Source organism: Oncorhynchus masou, chromosome 5, assembly GCF_036934945.1.
Source record: "Oncorhynchus masou masou isolate Uvic2021 chromosome 5, UVic_Omas_1.1, whole genome shotgun sequence".
Taxonomy (NCBI): domain Eukaryota; kingdom Metazoa; phylum Chordata; class Actinopteri; order Salmoniformes; family Salmonidae; genus Oncorhynchus; species Oncorhynchus masou.
The window spans coordinates 44,364,108-44,382,104 of record NC_088216.1 but is presented as its reverse complement, the minus strand read 5'-3'; the positions used below and the strand labels follow the sequence as shown (position 1 = coordinate 44,382,104).

The following is a 17,997-nucleotide window of genomic DNA, read 5'->3' as shown; positions in this document are numbered from 1 at the left end:
GTATACTTTTTTGGACCGAGATGCTCGCCGACAGAAAGACAAATCAATCTCAGATAAAGCATCAGAGCGAGCGAAACAGTGCCCCTCTGTCTCTGTATGTGTAGCCAGTAGTGTAAAGTACTTATGTAGTTTTGTGGGGTATCTAAGTTTTACTATTTATATAAACACATTTTTACACATTTTACTTTTACTCCACTACAATCCTAAATAAAATAATGTGCTTTTTTTTTCATATTTTCCTTGAAACCCAAAAGTTTTGGTACATTTCGGATGCATAGCATGGCAGGAAAATGGTCCAATTCACACAGTTATCAAGAGAATATCCCTGGTCATCCCTACTGCCTCTGATTTGGCAGATTCACGAAACACAAATGCTTAGTTTGTAAATGATGCCTGACTGTTGGAGTGTGCCCCTGGCTATCCGTAAATGTAAAAAAAAAAAAAAATTGTGCCGTCTGGTTTGCTTAATCTAAGGAGTCATTTTTGTGTTCATCTTTTGTGTTAATATTGTCTGGCCAAAAAGAGTATGGCATGTCATGGGCTACATATAGTAAGACAGTGGGGCACTGTTTTGCTCACTTTTTAAGTTATTTGTTTGACAATCCGGTGAAAACATTGGTTATGTTCATGCCTCTTTAAAAGGTAATGCATGTTTACAGGTATATTCCCCCCAAAAATATGTGTTCTGGTGCCGGTCCAGTGTGGAGGTTAAATCAATTATTGTACAATTGTCCTTTTATCATTACAAAGGGTAACATAGGTGAGCAGTACCACACAATCGGCAAAAAGTATATATTTGTTTGTGTTTCATAAGTTATATTAAACAATGTGTGGGTCAAATCCTGGATGATGATTGGTAAAAACCACATTCCAGCCAGTGTCTATTCCATAAGTTAAAGCTATGACGTTGAAATTTACTCTGTTCCATCTCACTCCGCAATTCACTGTCTCATCAGTCCAGCCAGATACTGTAAAAAGCATCTAGACATTATCTCCCATTTCTTTTAGACTAGAAAGGGGTTTTTAATAGCGGAGATCTGTATGAAACTTGTTGTCTGTGTCCGACATTTGCACCATTGTTTCAATATTGAAATTAGATCTCGAGCTGCTCCATACAGTAGTGAACATATAGTGGTCGGGAGTCTGGACGAGACAGACAGGCAAACAGTTTTTCTCAGCCAGTAGAAATCATGAATCGGCATCATTTTATGGATATATATACAAAGAAATGTCTAGAAAACAGGTCAAACTAAACTAAATGCAGCTAGTTTGCATTCTTTCCAACGTCAATTTGAAGTTGTGTTAGCTTTGTTGTTGGTTAGCACCTCAGAACAACAGTGTCCTAATGAGAGAGAGCACATTTTCTATGCCATCATTAGCTCCTTGTTAAGGATGTATCGAAATAAATGTCACTAGAAAACAGATAAAACAAATGTAAATTCAGCTACTTTGTTGTTATTCTGGCTGCACTGTTTGACGTGACCGTAAGTTAGCCGTAGTTGGCTAGCTAGCAAGCAAGGGACACGAATGTTGCCAGCCAGTATGGCAATAGAACATTTAGACCGAACGACTGGGTCGTGTCCATAGAACCAAAACAAAAAGACTTAACGACTGGGTCGTGTCTCTGGTAACTGAACCGATATAACTAATGACCAGCCGGCTTGGGTAGCAACCCTAGATTTGTGTCAGGACTGTATCTCGTGGAAGGATAAAATAGTCATAACATTTTTAATGTCAGTCATTATTTGAATATGTTGGTAACCCGTTGTATAAAAGTGTTAATGCCCTCGAAGCTGGTGTTTGGAAGATATATTGGAACGGTTTGCTGGCTCTCGACTTCATCTCAGGCCTAACAACACCCGTGCAAATATATCCTCCAAACACCAGCTTCGAGGTAATTATCACTTAAGTAATCGTATTCAATCATCTGTCATCATGGATTCAGAGTACATACAGTGCCTTCAGAAAGTATTCAGACGCCTTGACTTTTTCCACATTTTGTTACGTTGCAGCCTTATTTTAAAATGGATTCAATAAATAAAACAAATCCTCAGCAATATACACACAATACTCCATAAGGAACATCCTTGAGATGTTTCTAGAACTTGATTGGAGTCCACCTGTGGTAAATTCAATTGATTGGACATGATTTGGAAAAGCGCACACCTGTCTATATAAGGTCCCACAGTTGACAAAGCAAAAACAAAGCCATGAGGTCGAAGGAATTATCTGTAGACCTCCGAAACAGGATTGTGTCGAGGCACAGATCTGGAGAAGGGAACCAAAAAATGTCTGCAGCATTGAAGGTCCCCAAGAACACAGTGGCCTCCATTATTCTTAAATGGAAGAAGTTTTGAACCACGAAGACTCTTCCTCGTCCTTGGCGCTTCTATTTTTTGCCATCGAGGCCAGAATCATATTACAGGATTATACATCATGTGTATGACTGTGTTGACAGATATGTCTACTGTAAATCAGCCCAGATATGCTACTTTTTGAACATGCACCGAAATAAACCGCATCCATGTTCTCCTTTTGGCAGGTATTTTCATTATTAAACATGCAATGAACTACACGGAGGGAAAAGTCCACTGTGCATTCAGCATCATGGACAGAACTCTTGTTAATGGGTATGCACAAAAACACAAGAAAGAGAGAGAGCTCAACATTACATTTAAACTACTCAATCAGTGTGAGGAGTGAAGTCTCTAATGGGCATTGACTAGAGCAGTGAAGTCAGGTATAGTTTCTGACGTCGCTATGCGCAGGATTTCTGAAAAGTGAGTCAGTAAGAGACGATCTGTGCCTTGACTTGTTATATTTCATCACTGAAAATATCTGTTGACATACAGTTGAAGTCAGAGGTTTACACACACTTAGGTTGGAGTCATTAAAACTTGTTTTTCAACCACTCCACAAATTTCTTGTCAACAAACTATAGTTTTGGCAAGTCGGTTAGGACATCTACTTTGTGCATGACACAAGTCATTTTTCCAACAATTGTTAACAGGCAGATTATTTCACTTAAACACAATTCCAGCGGGTCAGAAGTTTACATATTCTAAGTTGACTGTGCCTTTAAACAGCTTGGAAAATTCCAGAACACCTAAGACAGGGAATTTTTACGAGGATTAAATGTCAGAAATTGTGAAAAACTGAGTTTAAATGTATTTGGCCAAGGTGTATGTAAACTTCCGACTTCAAATGTACATAGGTTGGCCCAAACAGTACAAACATCTTCTGAGCATGACTCCTAATCTTTGGAAAGTTTTGTTCATCGAGAGATGCATAGAACCTTGTCAGTGACATTGTTTTGAATAGTTCTCCAATCACTGCGTCAGACTGAATATTGATAAGCTCAAGTTGCAGATCTGTGGGAGCGTTATCCACATTGAAGGTGAAAGGAGAGGAAACCAACAGCATGTCATTTTCCAACACTTTGAAATCCTCAAAATGAAGACAAAACTCACCGTTCAAGCAAGGAGCAGCGATGTATAATTATCCCGCTGGTCATCTGATAGGGAACAGACTAGTAGTGTCAGAAGATAGGTGAGATTCTTGGCTTCTACTTGACAGGTCAGGAGAGGTAATTTTCCCTTGAAGGCTTTAACAAGGCTGTACATCTGATGTGCAAAAAGCCCTTCCCTTGTAGTTTGGAATTCAGTTAATTCATGATGGCCCTGATGTCCACGGTGAAGGCACAATCTGCCAACCATTCTTTGTCTTGCAGTTGAGGGAAATCCACATATTTTCCTTTCATTTGCAAAAACTCAGCAATCTCTAACTTCAGGTCCCACAACCTTTTGAGCACCTTCCCCAAACTCAGCCATCTCACATTTGTGTGGTAGGGGAGATCTGCATGACCCGACTCTGTCTCTTCCAATAGTGTGACAAACTGCCTGTGGTTTAAAGATTTTGCTCTTATGAAGTTTACCACTTTAGCGATGTATCCACAACATCGCTCATTTTCAGAACACATTTACACAGCACCTCCTGATGAATAATGCAATGCAGGAAGAAAAAAATCTGATCTGGGTTCAGGTCAGCTACTTGATCTTGTATCTTTATGGGGGCGTGTTTGTTAACAATAGCACTGAACATATCAAAAAAGAAGGTCCAAGCGTCTTCGACAGAGGGGGATCAAGCTGATTCTATACCATTTTACAGAGGCTAGTTCATGAAGGAAGGCTTGCTCATTAAAGTATTTTAGCAAGTGTCTATGACCAATTAGGACAGGTTGTTTCACTGAGCAGCCATTACAAACACAGGCTATAAAACAGTGATCACTAAGGTCATTACAGAAAACACCAGACTGACACGTATCAGGATTATTTGTAAGGATAACCTAAAGAAGAGTAGCCTTTTCTTGGTGTTTGGAGTCATACCTTGTGGGATTGGTAATAATCTGAGAAAGATTTAGGGAGCCCCATTGTTTTAGGACTTCGTCAGGTGGGTTAAGCATGTCCTAGTTTAGGTCACCTAGCAGGACAAAATCAGACTTAGTGTAAGTGCCCAGGAGAGAGCTTAGGGCAGGTAGGGTTTCGTCACCCGAGGGGCAAGGTCAGAATGGGACGGCGCCGGCTGTAATTTCAGGATGGCACCCCCCATGGCAATCAAGACACTGCCGCCGAAGACACCATCCACATTTCAAAATGTAGCGGTGGTAGCCTATTAAATCAAATCAAAGTTTATTTGTCACGTGTGCCGAATACAACAGTTGTTGAACTTACAGTGAAATGCTTACTTACAAGCTCTAACCAATAGTGTGAAAAAAAAGGTGTGTGTGTGTGTAGGTAAGTAAAGAAATAAAACAACAGTAAAAAGACATTTGAAAATAACAGTAGCAAGGCTATATACAGACACCGGTTAGTCAGGTTTATTGAGGTAGTATGTACACGTAGGTATGGTTAAAGTGACTATGCATATATGATGAACAGAGAGTAGCAGTAACGTAAAAAAAAAGGGGGGGGTTGGCAGGTGGTGGGACACAATAATGTAAAGGGGGGGGGGGGGAGGTTGGCAGGTGGTGGGACACAATGCAGATAGCCCGGTTAGCCAATGTGTGGGAGCACTGGTTGGACTGGCCAATTGAGGTAGTATGTACATGAATGTATAGTTAAAGTGATTATGCATATTTGATAAACAGAGAGTAGCAGCAGCGTAAAAGAGGGATTGGGGCGGGGGGCACAACGCAAATAGTCCGGGTAACCATTAGGTTACCAGTTCAGGAGTCTTATGGCTTGGGGGTAAAAACTGTTGAGACTCCTTTTTGTCCTAGACTTGCCACTCCGGTACCGCTAGCCATGCGGTAGTAGAGAGAACAGTCTATGACAATTTTTAGGGCCTTCCTCTGACACCGCCTGGTGTAGAGGTCCTGGATGGCAGGCAGCTTTGCCCCAGTGATGTACTGGGCCATACGCACTACCCTCTGAAGTGCCTTGCGGTCGGAGGCCGAGCAATTGCCGTACCAGGCAGTGATGCACCCGGTCAGGATGCTCTAGATGTTGCAGCTGTAGAACCTTTTGAGGATCTTAGGACCCATGCCAAGTCTTTTTAGTTTCCTGAGGGGGAATAGGCTTTGTCGTGCCCTCTTCACAACTGTCTTGGTGTGTATGGACCATTCTAGTTTGTTGTTGATGTGGACACCAAGGATCTTGAAGCTCACAACCTGCTCCACTACAGCTCCGTTGATGAGGTTGTTGTCCATGCACCACCTGGCCAGGTCTCTGACCTCCTCCCCATAGGCTGTCTCGTCGTTGTCGGTGATCAGGCCTACCACTGTTGTGTCGTCTGCAAACTTAATGATGGTGTTGGAGTCGTGCCTGGCCATGCAGTCGTACAGGGAGTACATCAGGGGACTGAGCTTGCAACCCCTGGGGAGCTCCAGTGTTGAGGATCAGCGTGGCAGATGTGTTGCTACCTACCCTCACCACCTGGAGGCAGCCAATCAGGAAGTCCAGGATCCAGTTGCAGAGGGAGGTGATAAGTCCCAGGTTCCTTAGCTTTGTAATGAGCTTTGAGGGTACTGTTGGACACCCAGTGGAGAAAGTGTCATGCCAGTTCATGTCTTATGTTGTACACTGCCAGTTTTGCAGACCTAATTGCATGTGATACCAAACAGCCTTCTAGAGTTCCATTGTTAATTAAGACAGTCACCATTTCGTTACAATATGTTGGATTTACATCTATTTTACATTTTAGTAATTTAGCAGATGCTCTTATCCAGAATGATTTACAGAAGCATTTAGGATTAAGTGCCTTGCTCAAGAACAGATTTACTTGGCGGCTTGGGGATTTGAACCAGCGACCTTTCAGTTACTGGCCCAACACTCTTAACCGCTAGGCTAACTGCTGTCTCCATTCTCCAAGTTGAAGAATAGGACTAAATCAAATCAAACTTTAAATGCACTTTAAATGAAGTTTGATTTGATTTATTCCTGTTCTTTAAATTAGATGGAGACGTGAATCCAACATATCAGTTACTAATTTGTAGACAAACGGGAACTCAAGCCAGACTAAGTTAATGGCACAGATGGAACTATCCAAGCAAAAGATAAATCCCTAGGCCTATCAGCAACTTGCTACTGTATATAGTCCTGAAAAGCATCATTGATGATATTATGAGTGATAAAGTATGGTCACATTTAATTTGCTCTGGGGCATTTCCATCGAAATGGACCCATGAGTACCAAATTGAAGTTCATAGGAACATCAAATTGGGTGTCAAAGGAAAGCTAAGAGTATATTTTTGGGAAATAAAGACATAGAAACATTTTTACCATTTTCCATCTTAAAGATTTGACATAACTGAAGGATTTGATTTCTGGATAAATATCTACCAGAAAAAGCTTTAGAATGTTTTAGTAATATATCAAAACACAATCATGTTTTTATAAAGACCCCTGCAACTAATATCAACACTTATTTACTTTTGGAGAAATTGTTTACCTTCTGTAAGTTTAAGAAATATTGTCTTGTAATTCCGTTACCAAAAACTCATATTTCTCTCATGAGTAGGGAGGATAATGAACATTTACAGAAGTAACAAGTAATGGTAGACCTACCAATTAGTTAGTAATTTTACATATAAACGCAACATGCAACAATTTCAAATATTTTACTGAGTTGCAGGTCATATATGACCAACTGGCTCCATTCAGTCTTATTTTGCAAAATTAGAAATGTTGTTTTTTACATGGATAAATTAGAGACTTGGAGCTGGAAAATGGTATAACAATGGGAAAGTAATTCTGCTTTGAAAGTTGATCAACTTCTAACCTCACTTTTGAGAAAATGGCCCTTGAATATTTTGGAACAGCTACTGGAGTGCTCTTCTTTGTCTACACCATTCAGTATTGTTCACACCCTCTTAATTAAGCTTTAGCCCCACCCAGCTCTTTAAGGATTAAACGACCAAAGATTTCAAGACTAAAGGCTGGTTTATACTACGGGTGTGTTCGTAAATCCAGCCTGGGGTGCCAGATCGTGCTCAGAGTGCGCTTTGTGCATTCGTAAACTCAGTGCATTGGCAGATTGTCAGTTGGTAAATTCAGAGTGTTTCGCTCTTGGAGCATTCAGAGCGCACACTGGTCGCTCTAGCCGAGGAGTAGGGTTGATCTGAGCATTCTGACCTAACAACAGCAGCCAAGCTAACTGGCTACTTCCAGACAGCTACTTCCAGACACAAATGAGGGAACAGTTCACTCTGACCATTTACTCACCCTAGCAGAGATGGTTAGGCTGTTTTTATTTTATCCAGAGCGTTGGTGACTGCAACTGTGTTGCTGGCAACAATTTAATTACGCTATTTTGCCAGCGTTTACTGATAGCGGCCATATTCAACAGGTGTTGAGCGTTCATAAATTCGTCAGTTATTCTGCACTCTGGCACACTCGGACGAGTACTCTGAAATCGGAGTAGATAGCCAGAACAAATTTGCCAGCTATGTCTATCGACAGTTGTCGCAGTGACTTCATGAACATTCTATTGAAATGGTTACTTGCACAGTGGAGTCTTTTGTTTAGACATGTAGCTAGCTATCTAGCTAAACAATTAACCAAAATCCCAACTCATAACGCTACTACTCTGCATGAATCTGCAGGTAGCTACCCAACCGGGTTCAATGTTAGCTAGCTAGCTAAAATTAGGCTATAACTAGCAATACAAATGGCTCTGAGATAATTTTACTACACAGATCATACATGTAACGTTAGCTAGTGAGCCAGCCAGGTATCGTTAGCTAGCTAGCTAACAGTACGCTTTAACTTGAAATTAAAACACCTTTCTGACTAGACTATCTTACCTGTATACATGGATGGATGCTTCTCACTCTCTGTCACGGATGCCATGGTTACCTTAGTTTGAAGATGTAAGAGGCAGGTGTTTTATACAACAGCCTTCTGTGCGTTCTCTTTTCGACTCCCTCTGCGTATTTGCAATCAAACGGCAGAATTTTTTTCATCTCCTTAGCTATCATACACTAATTCCACCGTGCATTCCACTGATTTCAAAACTCGGTTCTCCAGAAAGTGGAGAGAAACGCATTTGCAGTTCTGCTACGTGATACCTTTAAAAAAAGCTGCATTAGAAAGTATTAACTACACATACTAACCAACTCAAGTTATATGGCAGACCAATCTGAACTCATCTCTCAACATGTCCAACCCACCCATTATCTCAGCCAATCGTGGTTAGGCTGGAAGGTTCCTGACTTTTTCTGTGGCTAAACCAACTAGGCTCATAATTTAACAATTGCATTTGTATTTACAGATGGCATACAAGTTTGTTGTTAAGGTACATGAAAGTTCACGTTTCAGAAGGCATTTCTGACAAAAAGCGCATTTTGCTAAAAAAAGAAGTTTAAGTTCAAATGACTCTCCTGTAAAGTAGTGACAAGCGACATATGCCTAGTTTCCTGAAATGAGTCACATTTGAGGAAATCCGTCAATTTAAATAAATAAATTAGGCCCAATCACAGATATCTTGTCACAGTATTCACAATTGCTATCGGTAATGCAATTGTGTTCATTGTTCGTAGCTTAATGTATGCCTGCCCATACCATAACCCCAGTGCTCCAACATGGAGCACTCTGTTCACAACGTTGACATCAGCAAATCGCTCACACACACAACCCCATACACATGGTCTGCAGTTGTGAGGCCGGTTAGATGTACTGCCAAATTCTCTAAAACGATGTTGGAGGCAGCTTATGGTAGAGAAATTAACATTAAATTATCTGGCTACAGCTCTGGTGGACTTTCCTGCAGTCAGCATCCCAATTGCATGCTCCCTCAAAACTTGAGACATTTGTTGCATTGTGTTGTGTGACAAAACTCTACATTTTAGAGTGGCCTTTTATTGTCCCCAGCACAAGGTGCACCTGTGTAATTATAATGTTGTTTAATCAGCTTCTTGATATGCCACACCTGTCAGGTGGATGGATTATCTTGGCAAAGGAGAAATACTCACTAACAGGGATGTAAACAAATTTGTGCACCAAATTTGAGAGAAATAAGCTTTTTGTGCATGTGGAAAATTTCTGTAATATTGTATTTCAGATCATGAAACGTGGGACCAACATTTTACATGTTGCGTTCATATTATTTGTTCCGTGTATGTTGTGCAGCTGAGAGCCGGTTGAACCGAATCACACGGTTGTGAAAGCTAAGGACACTGTGTGTAAGGGATTTCCTCCTCTTCTTCCGAAGAGTAGAGGTGATAAGGATCGGAGGACCAATATGCGGTGTGGTAAGTGTCCATGGTTCTTTTAATACGAAAATGTACACATGAACAACTGAATACAAAAACAATAAATGTGGAATGAACGAAACCCAAAACAGTACCGTGTGGTGAAAAACACAGACACGGAAACAAACACCCACAAACACACAGTGAAACCCAGGCTACCTAAGTATGATTCTCAATCAGAGACAACTAATGACACCTGCCTCTGATTGAGAACCATACTAGGCCAAACACAGAAACGGACAAACTTGACACACAACATAGAATGCCCACTCAGTGTGACAGTAACCCCCCCCCCAAGGTGCGGACTCCGGCCGCAAAACCTGAACCTATTGGGGAGGGTCTGGGTGGGCATCTGTCCGCGGTGGCGGCTCTGGTTCTGGACGTGGCCCCCACTTCACCATAGTCTTACTCCGCCCCATTGTCCGCTTCCGTGGCCTCCTAACCACGGCAACCCTTCTAAATGACCCCACTGGACTGAGGGGCAGCTCAGGAGGTGGAAGCTCTGGCAGCTCGGGACAGAGGGGCGGAAGCTCTGGCAGCTCGGGACAGAGGGGCGGAAGCTCTGGCAGCTCGGGACAGAGGGGCGGAAGCTCTGGCAGCTCGGGACAGAGGGGCGGAAGCTCTGGCAGCTCGGGACAGAGGGGCGGGGGCTCTAGCAGCTCGGGACAGAGGGCGGAAGCTCTGGCAGCTCGGGACAGGGGAGGAAGCTCTGGCAGCTCGGGACAGAGGGGCGGAGGCTCTGGCAGCTCGGGACAGAGGGGCGGAGGCTCTGGCAGCTCGGGACAGGGGGCGGGGGCTCTGGCGCCTCTGGGCTGAGGGACTCTGGCGCCTCTGGGCTGAGGGGCTCTGGCGCTTCAGACTCCGGCAGCGCCGCTCTGGCGCCTCAGACTCCGGCAGCGCCGGACAGGCGGGAGACTCCAGCAGCGCCGGACAGGCGGGAGCAGCTGTAGGGATGAGACGGAGAGACAGCCCGGTGCGGGGGGCTGCCACCGGAGGGCTGGTGCGTGGAGGTGGTACCGGATAGACCGGGCCGTGCAGGCGCACTGGAGCTCTTGAGCACCGAGCCTGCCCAACCTTACCTGGTTGAATGCTCCCGGTCACCCTGCCAGTGCGGTGAGGTGGAATAGCCCGCACTGGGCTATGCAGGCGAACCGGGAACACCATGCGCAAGGCTGGTGCCATGTAAGCTGGCCCAAGGAGATGCACTGGAGACCAGATGCGTAGAGCCGGCTTCATGGCACTTGGCTCGATGCCCACTCTAGCCCGGCCGATACGCGGAGCTGGTATGTACCGCACCGGGCTATGCACCCGGACTGGGGACACCGTGCGCTTCACAGCATAACACGGTGCCTGCCCGGTCTCTCTCGCCCCCCGGTAAGCACAGGAAGTTGCCGCAGGTCTCCTACCTGGCTTTGCCACACTTCCTCTGTGCCCCCACCCAATACATTTTTGGGGCTGACTCTCGGGCTTCCATCCATGCCGCCGTGCTGCCTCCTCATACCAGCGCCTCTCCGCTTTTCCGCCTCCAGCTCTTCCTTGGGGCGGCGATATTCTCCTGGCTGTGCCCAGGGTCCTTTACCGTCCAACTCATCCTCCCTTGTCCAGTCCTCCTTGCGCTGCTCCTGCTGCCGCTGCCTGTCACCACGCCGCTTGGTCCTGTTGTGGTGGGTGATTCTGTCACGGTCGTCCTCCTCTTCATCTGAAGAGGAGAGGCGAGAAGGATCGGAGGACCAAAATGCAGCGTGGTTACTATTCATGTTTTTTAATAAGACAACTAATTGAGCAACCACTGTAAATGTGTGTTTGTGTGTGTGAGGTGTCTGTGTGAAAAGGATATGAAAAACCTTAAATTCTGCAATGGGCCTTCTTGTTTTTGTCTCCAGACTATTCTAACAGGGTCATCTTGGGCCATTTTCAGTATTTGTGTCCATGACATAAATATAGTGAACAGCTCGGAGATTTTGTTGTGTGGGTTGAAATGGTGTCCTTTTGTTTTTATGTCAACGTTTTTACCATAGCCACCATAGGTGACACACAGTGAGGTTCAAAATGATTTAAACAGTGACACATTTCCCAAGACATGCTAACCTCCCACTATTACCAATAACGGGATGTTAGCATTTTTTGGGAGGTACAGTATGATAGTCATGCCCCTAACTTTCTCACATATGATTATTTATGATTCATTCATGATTATCCATAGTCATGGCAGCATCCTTTTTCTCTCTCCAATTTCAATCTTGTCTCATCGCTGCAACTCCCCAACGGCCTCGGGAGGCAAAGGTTGAGTCATGCGTCCTCCGAAACATGACCCGCCAAACGGTGCTTCTTAACACCCGCCCGCTTAACCCGGAAGCCAGCCGCACCAATGTGTCAGAGGAAACACCGTTCACCAGACGACCCGAGGTCAGCCTGCAGGTGCTCACGTTCAGCCTGCAGGCACCCGGCCCGCCACAGGGAGTCACTAGAGCGCAATGATCCCCCGGCCAAACCCTCCCCGAGCCTGGACAATGCTGGGCCAATTGTGCGCCGCTCTGTAGGACTTCCAAACACGACCAGTTCTGATACAGCCCGGGATCGAACCTGGGCCTGTAGTGACGCCTCTAGCACTGCGATGCAGTGCCTTAGACCGCTGTATCACTCAGGAGGCCCCAAATATTAAACTTTTGACTAATGTACATGTAAGTGAATTATTGGTTCCCTAAAATGGGTTCTATGAACAAGGAGTTCTAGAGTAAAGCCAAAACCACAACAAATGTGTCACAATACTTTTGGACCTCATTGTGTAACTAACTAATATAACTCACTATTTCTGACATAATCTAATGAGTCCATGTTTAGTATAGCTAGAGTACAAACATAGACATTGATCAATAGAAAATACCTGCTGTCACGATGATAAATTCCCTGTGTCTAGCTTTTGATCTGCCAAATCAAGCTGTCAACTTTTGGTCCAAACAGGACACGGCTGTTTGCCTATCAATGTCCCCAGACCCTAATAGAATGTGTGCAATGGTACAGGGGCTGTGCTAGTGATGATGATTAATTGTACCTGTAACATTCCATTGGTTCCATTATATCGGGCAAGCTAAATCAGGAGCATCTCATGTATTTCAAAGTATATATATTTGACCCAGGTCTATTTGGATTAATCTGACCAATACGGTGTCCATTTTAGGACAGACTCTGAGAATTGATTGTTGACGAACTGTGTGTTTCTGTTCTTTTCTTCTCTCTCAGGTGGCATCCCCTTTGTACTGACCGGAGAGCTGTTTGAGCAGTCGTACCGACCCGCAGCCTTCATGATCGCAGGGATCGTCAACTGGGTCGCCAACTTCGCAGTCGGACTTTTGTTCCCGTTCATGCAAGTGAGTGTGTGTGTGTGATTGGCTGTGTGTGCATATCTTCAAATGTGTGGCTATGCGCTTACCAGCACTATCAGAATGTGCACATGCTGTGTGTGTTCCAATAAAATAGTATAATGGTGTCAGAAAGAATAGACTATTATATTCTTACGTTGGAACATTTCCTGAAATTGCAGGGCACTGTTTTATTTCATACACAGCTCCCACAGCCCCAGGCAGCGCAGCAACAATGTCTCTTCTATTCTGTTCTCCTTCTACTCCCAGAAACATTCACTGCAGTTCTTTTCTTACTCTTCTGTCCTCTCTCTCTCTCTCTTTCTCTCTCTCTCTCTCTGTGTCTCTTTTGTTGATGTGCTGGCGCAGAGTACATTCAATCAAATTAAATTAAATGTACAGTTGAAGTCGGAAGTTTTCATACACCTTAGCCAAGTACATCTAAACTCAGTTTTTCACAATTCCTGACATTTAATCCAAGTAAAAAATTCCCTGTCTTAGGTCAGTTAGGATCACCACTTCATTTTAAGTATGTGAAATGTCAGAATAATACTAGAGAGGATGATTTCTTTCAGCTTTTATTTCTTTCATCACATTCCCAGTGGGTCAGAAGTTTACATACACTCAATTAGTATTTGGTAGCATTGCCTTTCAATTGTTTAACTTGGGTCAAACATTTTGGGTAGCCTTTCACAAGCTTCCCACAATAAATTGAGTGAATTTTAGCCCATTCCTCCTGACAGAGCTGGTGTAACTGAGTCAGGTTTGTAGGCCTCCTTGCTCGCACACACTTTTTCAGTTCTGCCCACAAATGTTCTATGGGATTGAGGTCAGGGCTTTGTGATGTCCACTCCAATACCTTGACTTTGTTGTCCTTGTTGTCCATAGGCCATTTTGACACAACTTTCGAAGTATGCTTGGGGTCATTGTCCATTTGGAAGGTCATTGTCCATTTGGAATTTGCGACCAAGCTTTTACTTCCTGACTGATGTCTTTAGATGTTGCTTCAATATATCAACATAATTGTTCTTCCTCACGATGCCATGAACCATATGCCATGGAATTTGCACGTCAAAAATCTCTTCCTGTTTATTTTGCAACCTCTATGGCGCAACTGTCAACATTTTTGTCCTCAAGTGAAACTGGTATATTTTCTATTTTTGACAGTTCCTTTCAGCCAATTTGGATCTTTGAGTTTGAGTTTATTTTATTTTTACAGGGACAGTGCACATTAATCAACGTTTCAGTAAAAGTGCCGGTTTTAATCAGCCAGCTAATTTTCAACCGCAGTCCGTGGGCAGGTTATTAAAAACAATTACAATATAGACAATAGCAACATAGGACAAGCAAGACATAGCATACAGACAGAGCAACATAGGACAAGCAAGACGTAGCATACAGACAGAGCAACATAGAACAAAAAGCAGCAAGACAAAATTCATAAAAGCAACAAAGTGTTTCCACACCTCACAAGTTACAGACAACAGACATGGAAAGCAGCAACACACAGCTAGGGACCATGTTCACAAATCTGATTGACCTTTAGCCATGTCTTCAAGCATTTTGTGAACGTGTGATATGTGGTGCAGTTATGTGTGTCTGATGGCAGTGTATTCCAGTCATGTGAAGATCTCACAGAGAAAACGGATTTACTAAAGGCGCTTTTCCTTAACCTCTTGAAACTCTGGGGGCGCTATATCATTTTTGGATAAAAAGACGTGCCCGTTTTAAGCGCAATATTTTGTCACAAAAAGATGCTCGACTATGCATATAATTGATAGCTTTGGAAAGAAAACACTCTGACGTTTCCAGAACTGCAAAGATATTCTCTGTGCGTGCCCTAGAACGTGAGCTACAGGCAAAACCAAGATGAAACGGCATCCAGGAAATCAGCAGGATTTTTGAGGCTCCGTTTTCCATTGTCTCCTTATATGCGAGAGGAATGAGCCTGCCCTTTCTGCCGTTTCCCCAAGGTGTCTGCAGCATTGCGACGTATTTGTAGGCATATCATTGGAAGATTGACCATAAGAGACCACATTTACCTCAGCAGGATTTTTGAGGCTCCGTTTTCCATTGTCTCCCAGAGGAATGTCTGCAGTTTCCCCAAGGTGTCTGCAGACGTATTTGTAGGCATATCATTGGAAGATTGACCATAAGAGACCACATTTACCAGGTGTCCGCCCGGTGTCCTGCGCCGAAATTGGTGCGCAAATCTCAGCTGCAAGTATTTTTCCATGGAATTCAGAGAAGAAAGCAGGCTTCCACGAACGATATATCAATAAAGAGATATGTGAAAAACACCTTGAGGATTGATTCCAAACAACGTTTGCCATGTTTCGGTCGATATTATGGAGTTAATTCGGAAAAAGTTTGACGTTGTAGGTGACTGAATTTTCGGTTCGTTTCGGTAGCCAAATGTGATGTACAAAACGGAGCGATTTCTCCTACACAAAGATTCTTTCAGGAAAAACTGAACATTTGCTATGTAACTGAGAGTCTCCTCATTGAAAACATCCGAAACTCTTCAAAGGTAAATGATTTTATTTATTTGGTTATCTGGTTTTTGTGTAAATGTTGCGTGCTAAATGCTACTGAAAATGCTAAGCTAGCTTAGCATACTCTTACACAAATTAGTGAATTGCTATGGTTCAAAAGCATATTTTGAAAATCTGAGATGACAGTGTTGTTAAGAAAAGGCTAAGCTTGAGAGCAGGCGCATTATTTTCATCTTATTTGCGATTTTCAGAAATCGTTAACGTTGCGTTATGCTAATGAGCCTGAGGCTGTATTCACGATCCCGGATCCGGGATGGGGAGTATCAAGAGTTAAGGGAACTATTACAGTCACCTCTCATGGCAGACCTTGTGGATCTTCTGCCATATGTTTGGGTTTTCTGTTTAACAAAAATACGGAGTGGAGGGGGAGCCAGGCCATTTAGGATCTTGAATACAAGACATGCATCGGTGTATTGCATAGGTCTTAATGTTGTACAGCAAGCTTGGGCCCAACTAGTCATGCAGTATGTTAAGTGGGGGAGTATCATAGATTTTAAGTACAGTTTTGCTACCTCTGTAGTCAAACAATTTAGTGTAAATCGTAAATTATCTAGGTTGAATTTGGTTATTTGAATTACCTTTTTCACATGCTTTTTAAAAGAGATGTTGGAATCAAGTATGATGCCAATGTACTTAAAATCAGATTCCACCTGGAACTTCTCCCCTGACACATAGACATCTGGCTCAGTAGCATCTGTTGCCTTCTTTGTGAAGAACATGCAAACAGTTTTTTCCACATTGAGATGCAAACACGAGTCACTGAGCCACTTTGTAACCTGGACCAACCTGGACCATTACAGTAGTGAGTTCTTGTGCAGCTTGTTTGCTCTTTCCATGCATATATATCACTGTATCATCTGTATACATTTGAATTTCAGACCCAGTACAGACAGAAGGCAGATCATTAATGTACAGGCTGAACAAGAGGGGCCCCAGTATTGACCCTTGGGGCATGCCCACATCATAGTTAAGAGTGGGCAACAGCTCATTGCTCACTCTGACACACTGAGTTCTGCCTTCAAGGTATGATTTCATCCATCTCAAGGCATCAGGGGAAAAGTTGAACTTGGACAATTTTATGATGAGAATCTCATGGTTAACAGTATCAAAAGCCTTCCTTAGGTCCAGAAACATAGCCCCAACAACGACCCCTTTGTCCATCTTGGACTTCACATTTTCCAGAAGAAAGCAGTTGGCCGTTTCTGTGGAGTGTTTCGCTCTGAAGCCAAACTGCATGGAGTGTAATGTGAAGGGGCTGTTGTTGAGGTGGGCAATCAGTTGTTCTGCTACACACTTTTCAACAACCTTTGACACCACAGGTAGTATACTAATGGGCCTGTAGTTACTCACGTCAGCAGGGTCGCCTGATTTAAAGATGGCCGTTATTATGGCCGACTTCCATACCCTTGGAAACACCCAGAGACCAATAGATGTGTTGGTGACCTTAGTAATGGGGCCAATGAGTGACTCTTTGTAGTTTTTAAGAAAGGTAGAGTCCAGCCCAAACACATCATTGGCTTTAGAGTTCTTTAGTAAGCTAATCACCTTGTTCACCTGTGAACAACCTCCCTTATGATGAAGACAGGATGAGCATCATTTACTAGCACTGAGCCCAATAAACCAGTGGAGGGTTTCTGTGTCAGTACCCTGACAGAGTCAATAAAGTAGGAATTGAAGGCTATTGCTATTTCGACTGCATCCTGTGTTAGATTGTTATTTGAAAATAAAAGAGAGCCGCACACTCTTGGAGCTCAGATGCAAAAATTTAATACCAACGTTTTGACAGCCAAGCTGTCTTCATCAGGGTAACAATTATTTTAGATTGTTATTCACCATGATTTCTAGTCTTTTTGCAGTGTTACTGTGGTCTTTCCCTGTTAACGTTTTTAGATTCTCCCAGATCAGTTTAGAATTTCCCTTTGCTTCACCAATTATGTTCATAAAAAAAGTTTGACTGTCTGATTTCTTTCATCGCCTTATTTCTCAACGTGGTAAACCTACGTCTGTCATGCTCTAATTTGGATCTTTTAAAATATGGCAGACAAACAAGTTCCATATCTTCTCTCTTTTCCACTTGCCAATTTTTAAAAAAATTAATCAGTATATTTGATTTTAACCATAACGTTTGTTGTAATATTTGTTCTATCTTTTCTGGGGGATAAAAATAAAATAAATAAATAAATAAAAATAAAATTGTAACCAGCTTTGTATTATTGCTTGTTTAGGAAAGGGTGATACTTTAACAAAATTTCATAGTCGGAAATGAGAAGACAATTTTTGAACAAAGGATTTGCCTTTCTTAATAATCTACTGGAGAACCATTTTGGGTTTAAGT

At 43.0% G+C, this 17,997-nt stretch overlaps 1 protein-coding gene across 3 annotated transcripts in view; it reads left to right on the top strand.

Moving 5' to 3' along the window:
* slc2a9l2 (solute carrier family 2 member 9, like 2) overlaps window positions 1-17,997 on the top strand; it is a 227,922-nt gene that overhangs the window by 181,788 nt on the left and 28,137 nt on the right. For all 3 annotated transcript variants that reach the window (XM_064965635.1, XM_064965636.1, XM_064965634.1), the window contains one exon: window positions 12,989-13,116. In XM_064965635.1, the coding sequence (XP_064821707.1) occupies window positions 12,989-13,116 (128 nt within the window). The remainder of the gene's footprint in view (window positions 1-12,988; window positions 13,117-17,997) is intronic.